This window comes from Manacus vitellinus, unplaced genomic scaffold (genome assembly GCF_001715985.3).
Source record: "Manacus vitellinus isolate BGI_N305 unplaced genomic scaffold, ASM171598v3 scaffold_118_pilon, whole genome shotgun sequence".
Classification (NCBI taxonomy): Eukaryota; Metazoa; Chordata; class Aves; order Passeriformes; family Pipridae; genus Manacus; species Manacus vitellinus.
This window is the reverse complement of record NW_021938885.1, coordinates 196,209-204,945: the sequence shown is the minus strand read 5'-3', so window position 1 is coordinate 204,945 and position 8,737 is coordinate 196,209. Positions and strand designations below refer to the sequence as shown.

General features: G+C 52.5%; 3 protein-coding genes across 3 annotated transcripts in view; 2 read left to right on the top strand and 1 right to left on the bottom strand.

Moving 5' to 3' along the window:
- LOC103758952 (SITS-binding protein) overlaps window positions 1-3,989 on the top strand; it is a 6,671-nt gene extending 2,682 nt beyond the window's left edge. Inside the window, exons 5-8 of the mRNA XM_029965724.1 lie at window positions 149-285; window positions 1,303-1,424; window positions 2,465-2,644; window positions 3,131-3,989. Of these exons, the coding sequence (XP_029821584.1) occupies window positions 149-285; window positions 1,303-1,424; window positions 2,465-2,644; window positions 3,131-3,304 (613 nt within the window). The 3' untranslated portion in view covers window positions 3,305-3,989. The remainder of the gene's footprint in view (window positions 1-148; window positions 286-1,302; window positions 1,425-2,464; window positions 2,645-3,130) is intronic.
- Window positions 3,990-5,031: 1,042 nt separating this feature from the next.
- On the bottom strand, window positions 5,032-6,363 carry LOC108644415 (uncharacterized protein DDB_G0287625-like). The gene is made up of 2 exons (XM_018089166.2): window positions 5,960-6,363; window positions 5,032-5,874 (listed from the first exon to the last, which is right to left on the bottom strand). The coding sequence occupies exons 1-2, from the start codon at window positions 6,035-6,037 to the stop codon at window positions 5,032-5,034; spliced, it is 921 nt and encodes a 306-aa protein (XP_017944655.1). The 5' UTR covers window positions 6,038-6,363.
- Window positions 6,364-7,441: 1,078 nt separating this feature from the next.
- The window catches only part of DNAJC17 (DnaJ heat shock protein family (Hsp40) member C17), a 17,184-nt gene continuing 15,888 nt past the window's right edge, over window positions 7,442-8,737 (top strand). Inside the window, exon 1 of the mRNA XM_029965723.1 lies at window positions 7,442-7,593. Within this exon, the coding sequence (XP_029821583.1) occupies window positions 7,516-7,593 (78 nt within the window). The 5' untranslated portion in view covers window positions 7,442-7,515. The remainder of the gene's footprint in view (window positions 7,594-8,737) is intronic.

Here is an 8,737-nt window from a genome sequence, read left to right as displayed (position 1 = left end):
ACTGGATGGGCTTTAATGTCCCTTCCCACCCAAACCATTCCAGGATTCTCTATCTGACCCCAGTGACTGCCAAGCCAGCCAGGCATTGTGGAATTTTGGCTCCTGTGAGCCCTCTAAACACCTCTAAGGGTTTGTTTTGTCTCCCCAGCTCCAGTCACCTCCCTCTGTTCGTCCAGATGAGCCCCCTGCGCTCCGACTGGAGCCACGCGGGGCTGAAGGGGCTGATCCCCTCCGTGCTGCACTACAGCCTCTTGGGCTACAACTTCTTCATCCCTGACACTGTAGGTAAGGATTTGTTTGGGTTTTTTCGTTATTTCTGCCTTTTCCTCAGTGATTTTTGCGGAGTTTTTCGAGGCAGGAGGTGCATTTGCACCTTAGGTGTGCTATGGGAAGGCTTGGAGCACTTTGCTCCCCGATTTTCTGTTCTGCTGGTTTGGTTGGGATGAACGTTACCAGGGAATCAGCTGAGGAATTAAAAACAAAAGAACATGCTGTAAATATTACCAGGCAGCCCCATCAGCAGCCGGGTCTCTGGGGATGCCCTTTGCAGAGCTCCACCACAACCCACCCCCACAGGGCTTGGCTTGGGCTAAATCCCACCCGGTACAGCCAGGAGGGAGCCCTTAGCCAGGATCCACATCCCCAGGCTCCTGGCTGGGGAATGGATGTTCCTAAAGCTCAAGCAGCTCTGCTCCAAGTTTGCCTTTCTGCCCCAAAGCACAATGGCTGGAGAAATCCTTAAATAAACACGTTATAAAAGGCAAGAAACAACCTCTAATCAGGGCCAAGCGGATTGTTGCCCCTTTTCTTGGAGCGGACGGGGTTTCAGACCTGGAGAATGGAGCTAAATAACAGCCCCGAAATAGGGGTTGGAAGCAATTTTTCAATTTGGCCTCTATTTTTAGCCTGTTTTCCTTAGAAAATGTGGCTCAGGCAATCCCAGCACGGCAGTTCCCACCCCGACGGACGCTGAACCCCTCGGCTTATTCCAGGGAAGCAGGACGGGAGCGCAGGTCCCCCTGCATGGAGAGGGTTGGGGTGTTTGCTTGGGGTGCCCCTTGGGTTGTGTCCCAGCATTCTGAGAGCTGCAAAATCTGGGAAAAGCCTCTGGGGGAAATGGGCATTTGTGGATGGCTGGGAGAGCCCTCGGCTCGTGCTGTTTCTAGGGAAGCTGTGGCAGGTTTTTGGAGCGATGGCTCCCAGGGGGGTTTAGGCGCCGGGAGGGGCTCTAAGTGTTCCCAAGAGCTGCCTTTTCCCGTGGGAGGCCCCTGAGCAGCCCCCCTGAGCCCTGTGTTCCCACAGGAGGGAGCCTGGCCGGTGACTCCGCGGGGGACCCGGAGCTGTTTGTGCGGTGGCTGCAGATCGTGACCTTCCTGCCCGTGATGGCCTTCGGGTCCCCACCCTGGCTCTGCTGTGACTCCTGGGTGTGTATCCCTCACTCTGACCAGGACGACACCTGCTCTCTCATGAGGAGAATCCGAGGGATTTAAATGGAAAGGATTTATGTCCATTATCAGTGGATTTAAATGCACGTAAATCGGGTGCATTATCAATGGATTTACATCCACTTAAATCCATTTAAATTAACAGATTTATATCCAGTTGTCGATGGATGTAAATCCATTTCAATCCAAGGGGTTTATATACAATATCAATGGATTTAAATCCATTTAAATCCAATGGATTCATATCCATTATCAATGGATTTTATCAATTTAAATGCAGCAGATTCATATCCGTTATCAGTAGATTTAAAACCAATGGGTTTATACCAATTATCAATAGATTTAAATCCATTTAAATCCAAAGGATTTATATCAATTATCAAGGGATCTAAATCCATGTAAATACAATGGACTTAGATCCATTGTCAGTGTATTTAAATCCATGTAAATCCACTGGATTTGTATCCACCATCCATGGATTTAAATCCATTTAAATCCAATTAATTAATATCCATTATAATGGATTTAAATCCATTCAAATCCCATGAATTTATATTCATTATCAATGGATTTAAATCCATTCAAATCTCATGGATTTATATTCATTATCAATAGATTTAAATCCATTAAAATCCAATTAATATTCATTATAAAAAATTTAAATACAGTGGTTTTATATCCATTGATAATGGATTTAATTCAAATGGATTCACATCCACTATCAGTGGATTTAAACCATTTAAATCCAATGGATTCATATGCATTATCAATTGAGTTAAACCTATTATCAATGGATTTATACCCACATAAATTAATATCCAATATCAACCCTGTTTGTACCTTGTTGGCTGCCATAACTTGATCAGGACATTGGAATTCAGTCACCTCTCTTCCCAAGGGAATATATATATATATATATATAAAAAAATTTTATTTATTTATTTATTTTCATTTTTCCCTGCCTGCTTTGCTGTTTCCTGGATGTCAGGCTCCTGACAGATTTCCCTCTGACCCTGCAGGTCCTGAACCTGACCCGCCAATGCATCCAGAGGCACCGGGACTTTGTGCTGCCGCTCCTCCTAAAATACAGCGAGGAGTGGCAGAGTTTGGGACACCCCATCTTCCGCCCAGCCTGGTGGCTCAGCCCCACGGATCCGACTGCCTTCACCATAGAGGATGAATTTCTCATTGGAGATGAGGTGGGAATTCTGCACCATCCTGTGAGCCCAGCTCTGCCGAAACACAAACCGGAGCTTCGTAGTCAAGCAGATTAAAATCCAAGCCAAAGCAGCTGGTTGATGTGGGTTTGGGGTTTTTCCTTTTTGGAAAAGCTTGGCTTTCTTCACAGAACTATTATTCAGGGCCCTGGAAACCTCTTTCAGCTTTGGAAGTGAAATGATTTAGCAGGAATCAATAGTCTCAGAATGCTGGATACCGCTTTTCCCGTAAAACAAGGGAAAATAGTTTTAAGGCCAGGCTGGACGGGACTTGGAACAACCTGGGAGAGTGGAAGGTGTCCCTGCCCATGGCAGGGGGGGAATGAGATGGGCTTTAAGGTTCCTTCCAACCCAAACCATTCCAGGATTCCCTGGTGACCATCTCATCCCCACACGTACATCCCGCCCAATCCACCACCTGCTAAAGTTCTTTTTTCTTTCTTTTTTTTTTTGTTTTTTTCACTGCAGGTCCTGGTTGCTCCGATAACAGAAAAAGGACAAAGATGGAGGGATGTCTTCCTGCCTGGAGAAGGGCACCTCTGGCTGGACACCAACTCTGCCCGTGTGTTTGATGGAGGCACCATCCTCAGGAATTACTCTGCCAGCCTGGCTGAGGTGCCCGTGTTCGTAAAGACCTCCTGAATCCAGCCTGGGCAGCTCCTGGACGGTGACCTCGGAGAGCAGCGCTGGCCACAGGCTCTTCCCTGACACTTCCAGACTGTTTGCACTTTTCCAAGAACCTTTTTTTTTTTTTTTTTTTTTTTATTTCAGGAGAAATTGTTTGAGTTTTCTTACTCGCTGTTATCCAGAAATAGCAGCAGTATGGCTCTGCCACCACCATCCACCCACAATGAATGCTCACCTGTATCTTTCCAGGGTTTTCCCATTGAAATATTTGTGTGAGTGTGTTTAGGTGGACACATCCAGCGTTTCCAGATCCCTGGCAAGGTGCTCAGAGAGGCTGCCTTGGCCAGGGAGTGGATTTTCCAGGAGATAAACAAACATCAGCTTATACCCGATGGGAAGTTTTGTACTGAGTGAAAAAAAAGTAAATCCAGGGAAAACTAAACAGGACAGCTCTGTTCATCTTACACCAAATGGGAAGTTTGGGATTTAATGAGAAAAGTAAATCCAGGGAAAAATTAACAGGATAGTTCTGCTCCTGTGCGTGGCCCCCTCCTGTGCCCAGCGTTCCTCGCTTCTCCCACCGGACACTGGGTGTGTTTGCCAGGAGTCTCTGGTAGCAAGAGTCCACTTTTGAGGATAATCTGGGAAAATGGGTGAACTCCGGATCTATTTGAAGCAGGTTTATGTGGAAGAAAAATAAATTCACTCAAGGAAAGGAGTGACTCTACCAGAGCATGATGTGGACACCCAGGATCCTTGCCCACAAGCTCCAGACCTCAGCACTGAGCCCTGTGAGCCCCAGGTCCTGTTTTTCACCATTTGTTGAATTTTATGGCTTCTGTTCCCAATTATTTCTAGCAGTGCAAGAGGGATCCAGTGTGATCAGCCTCCTTCCATCCAGCACAGAACGTATCCATTGGCAAAATCCATGTCCCACGTGCTGAACATGCATTTAGGGAGATTATCAACTACACTGATATCCCAAGTGAGGGATAAATGGGACAGTGCAGGTTATTGGGGTGATTCCAAAGGCTGGCATTTAGGGACAGGGACTGGGTGACAGCTGGGAGGGAAGTGAAGGGCAAGTTTTGGCCCTGGGGCAGGGCTCGGGCACCTCCAGCACTGAATGGTATCAGCTACACCTTTTTTTGTGGAAAATGTTCCTGTACCAAGGTGTGGCTCCGCTGGAAAAATGCTAAGGGCTTCCAGCTTTTCCCAGCAAAATTTCCCCGGATAAAATTGGAGGAAAAGCAAAAAAAAAAAAAAAGATTCCAAATAAATCAAATTCAGCTGTGGAATCCTGGGGCACAGAGTGGGGAAGAGCCCGTGGGGATGTGGGGAGAACCCCCTGCTCCTTGCTTGATCCACAGAGGCACATGATGGGGCTGGAGGGAGCACAGAGAGGGAAAGCATAGGGCTCATGAGGGCAACCCAAGGCACCCCCACGGCCTGGGGTGCTCCAAAATACCTGTGGAGGCTCCTGAGACAGCAAAAAGCACAAAGGGAAATAAAGGAAGCGCTGGCTAAAGTGACATTTGTTTATTCAGAGGGAGTCAAACCCCGGAATGGGATGCCCAGAGAGGATCTGGTGGCTCCATGCTGGGAGATCACAGAAGGCTGGCTGGACACTCTGGGCTGTCCTGTACCAGGACTGAGTGTGGCCTTTCCCCTTGTGGGAGGGTGGGCTATTGGGTCCTGTGCCCTGCATGGCTCTGGGTCCTGCACGGGTACCGGTTCCTCCCTTAGGAGTCTGGGATGTGCTGTTGGTGCCTCGGAGCTCGTGTCTCACCAGCATTCCTGCTCCTCCAACGCCTCTGCCTCGCGGAGTCGTCGTGGGGCTCCGTTCCTGAGGACGATGTCTGGGTGTCCCGGCGTTGCCTGCGGGACCTGCTCCATTGCCTGTGCCAGCTGTGGGAACGCTCCCTGTTCCTCCTCCGCCACCTCTGTCTGCTGCGGCGGCCCCGTGCCTGTCCCTGCTGATCTTGGCTCTGTGGCATGTGGGGCCCGCGCTGGGATCGCCTCCCCCATGAGGAGTCTGAGGTGTCCTGTTCAGACCCTGGAGCTCGTCCCTCGCCAGGCACATTGTCCCGATCCCCTCTCCACTGACGCCTCCTCCTTCTCCGCCGACGCCTCCTCCTTCTCAAGGAGCTGCTGCCTTGGGCGTGCCGAGACCACTGGTGGCCGTCACGGTGCCACCTCAAGGACCTCCTTCGGCCCTGCTCCGAGAGCTCATCGTGGCTGCTGCCACTGTGTCCTGAGCAGCTCCACATGCCTTGCTCTGAGCGGCCGAGCTGCCTCTGCTTGCTGTTGTACACCTGGTCCTGCACCTCGTGATACAGGGCCACGTGCTGGGGGTACGTGTGGCGGATGGGCCGCTGGCACTGGGGGCACGCGGCGTCGCTGAGGCTCCAATCCCACAGGCAGAAGCGGCAGAAGCAGTGCCAGCACAAGCTGGAGCACTTGGTGTCGATGTCCCGGCACGCCGGGCAGGCGGGATTCTCCTCGCTGCCATCCCGTGGCTCCTGGCTGGTGCTGGCAGCAGAGGTGCCCGGCTCTGGAGAGTCCTCCTTCGATGACATCTCGCCCTGCAAGAGACACAAAGGTTCTCTGCGGACACGCGTCCCTCAAAAAAATCCCACAGTGCTTTGTCCCTTTGGAGCCGTCCCACACCTCAGCAGCGGTGTTGTCACGTGGGGCCTGCTGCCCACCAGTCTCCCCATGGGATTGACTGAAGATCTGTGCCCCCATCCTGATTTCATGGAATGCTGGGACACAGCCCTTTCTGACGCGGCCCACGTCGCGGTGTCACGGGTGAGGTCGGCCCCGTCACGCGCCCGTGTCACAAAGGGACAGCCCCGAAGGGCCAGGGTGCTGTGGCTGGGTTTAGGGACACGTGTCAGCAGATATACTTTGTGTCTTCGAGGGTGAGATGGTGTCACAGGAGGGGACTCCAGAATGGACCCCCAGAGGGAGGTCCCCGAGGTGGCACCACGATGGCCACAGGTGCCCTCAGCACACCCAGGGCTGCGACTCATCAGGAACTGCAGTCACTGGACAAGGGGGAATGGCTTCCCACTGCCAGAGGGTGGGGTTAGATGGGATACTGCAAAAAATTCTGTCCTGTGAGGGTGCTGAAGCACTGGAGTGGATTTCCCAGAGAAGCTGCAGCTGCCCCATCCCTGGAAGTGTCCAAGGCCAGGTTGGAAGGGGCTTGAGCAAACTGAGATAGTGGGAGGTGTCCCTGCCCATGGGACTGAACAGGCTTTAAGGTTCCTTTGAACACAAACCATTCTATGAGTCTATGACAAGCAAGGCTCCTGCTCTCCTTGGGTGAAGCTCCATGGAGATGGACCCAGAATTCTTGGGTTTCATTGCACTGCTAGGTTAGAAAACATCTCCCAAACATACACTTGGCTGGATTCACATTTACCCAGTTTTCTTCATGATCTCAGGTCTGTTAATATTGCTGATTAAAATAAATGGTCTGAAGGCTCTTAGTCCTTCAGCCAGCAAGGACACGAATCCTTCTACAATAATCGAATAAACACTGAAAAAACTCCATCTCCCATGTAATGGAATAATTGGATAGACTAGTGCTTCCTTCTCAGAACTGCGTGGAAAAAAAGGAAGGCATCTTAGGTCAATAAGAAGACAAGAGGAATTTCCGAAGGAGCCGTGCCTTGGGCTGAGATGGATGCTTTTTGGGAACAACAAAAACAAGGATGCTCTTGGGAACGGGCTGTAGTTGGGCTCGCAGCACCCTGCACTGGCACAGGCTGCCCGGAGAAGCGATGGAGTCACCACCCCTGGAGGGATCTACCACATGGATGTGTCTGTGCACTTGGGGACATGGCCAGCGGTGGGGGGGGACATTGGGACTCCATGTCCCGGACGGGCTTTCCTCGATAAACTCGCTGTCAGGGGCGCGCCGGCTCTCGCGCACAGCCCGACGGGAGTTGTAGTTTTCCTCCCGCCTTTTCCCGCTCACAGGAGCCGCAAAGGAACTACAACACCCGGCGCACCACGCGGCGCGCGGCGCCCGGCAGACGCGCCCTTCCGCGGGGGCGCGTGATGCATCACGGTAATTGTAGTCCACCTGCGGGGACGGCGCGCGGCGCGGCAGCGCTTGGGGACTACGTTTCCCAGCGAGCGGCGCGGCCCGGCCGCGGCACCGGGAAAGGGAACGACCGGCACCGGGAGCGGGACCGGCAACGGGGAACGCGGAGATGGCGGTCGATAAGGACCTGCTGGAGCTGGACCTCTACGGGCTGCTGGGAGTCGGCGAGAAGGCGTCGGAGAAGGAGGTCGTGGGCGCGGGACGGCTCGGGACGGGCCCCTTCCCTCCCTGTCCCGGCGTCCTCGGGAACGGGATGTTCCCGGTGCCGCGCGCTGCCCGGTGCGGAGCTGAGCGGCTGCTCCGAGCGCTCTTGGTGCGCTCCCGCTGCCCGGGGCGCTGCTGCGGGGCCGGGGCTGTGAAATCGTGCGGAAAGGCCGGATTTGCCGGTGTTGGCGTTGTTTTATCCCGGGTTTACCGATATTGGCGTTATTGCCCTCAATTTGCCCTTGTGCCTTCTCAGTCCCGCCTTTGGAGGAGGGAAGGGCTGGGAGGGAGAGCTGCAGAGCTGGTCTGCGACCGCTGTTCCCCTCGCTTTGTTATTTATGCGCCTCCAGAAGGAAAGTCGCGGTGTTTATCCGAAAATCCAGCTGTTAGAGGTCGGTCCAGGTGCTGTCGGTGCCCGTAAAGCTTCTGGTTCATTTTTGGGGGTTTGCGACCCGCTCCCTGGAAATTCCCCTTGAGTGAAGCACCCAACGGGAACAATCCAGGGATTGGATGAGCTGAAAAGGCTTCGGGTGAGCTCAGGTTATTTATTTCCCGGCTGAGCCGGTCACTGCAGGGGAGGATGAGAGAATTCCCAGCTGGATGGCCTTGGTGCAGCTTTACAAAGCGGCAAATGGAATTTGGGGCGTCAGTCCTTGAGCTGAAATACTTGAAATGATCCCAAGACTTTTTTGTAGCACGAAATAAGGGGCGAGGAAAGCCCTTTCCACCCGCTGGTCGGAGCAGCCCGGCGGGAGCTGGGCAGCCGATGGATGTTTGGGAGTGAGTTGTCTCTCCCTCACCTGGAATCTTATGCAGGAGGTTGGGTCACCTGCAGCTCTTTCCTTGTGCATTCCCATCCCTGGAGCTTTGTCCACCAGGTGGGGCCGAGACACAACTTTCTCCACTCGTTTTAGCAGGAAATTGCTTGGCACTGGGACAGAACGGCTTCCCCTTTTTTTTTTTTCCTTCCCTTTTTTTTCCCCCTTCCTCCCTTTTTCCCCTCTTTCCCCTTTTTTGTCATTTCCCCCCTTTTTTTCCCCCTTTCCCTTTTTTTGTCATTTTCCCCCTTTTTTCCCCTTTCTCCTTTCTTTATCCTTTCTCCCTTTTTTCCCCTTTCCCTTTTTTCC

What these genes read in the sequence shown, in the direction of transcription:
- LOC108644415 (XM_018089166.2), bottom strand. Translation starts at nt 6,037, where the DNA reads ATGGGGGCACAGATCTTCAGTCAATCCCATGGGGAGACTGGTGGGCAG. An exon ending in GTGACAACACCGCTGCTGAG is followed by an intron (nt 5,875 to 5,959) that starts GTGTGGGACGGC and finishes TGTCTCTTGCAG; the next exon opens with GGCGAGATGTCATCGAAGGA.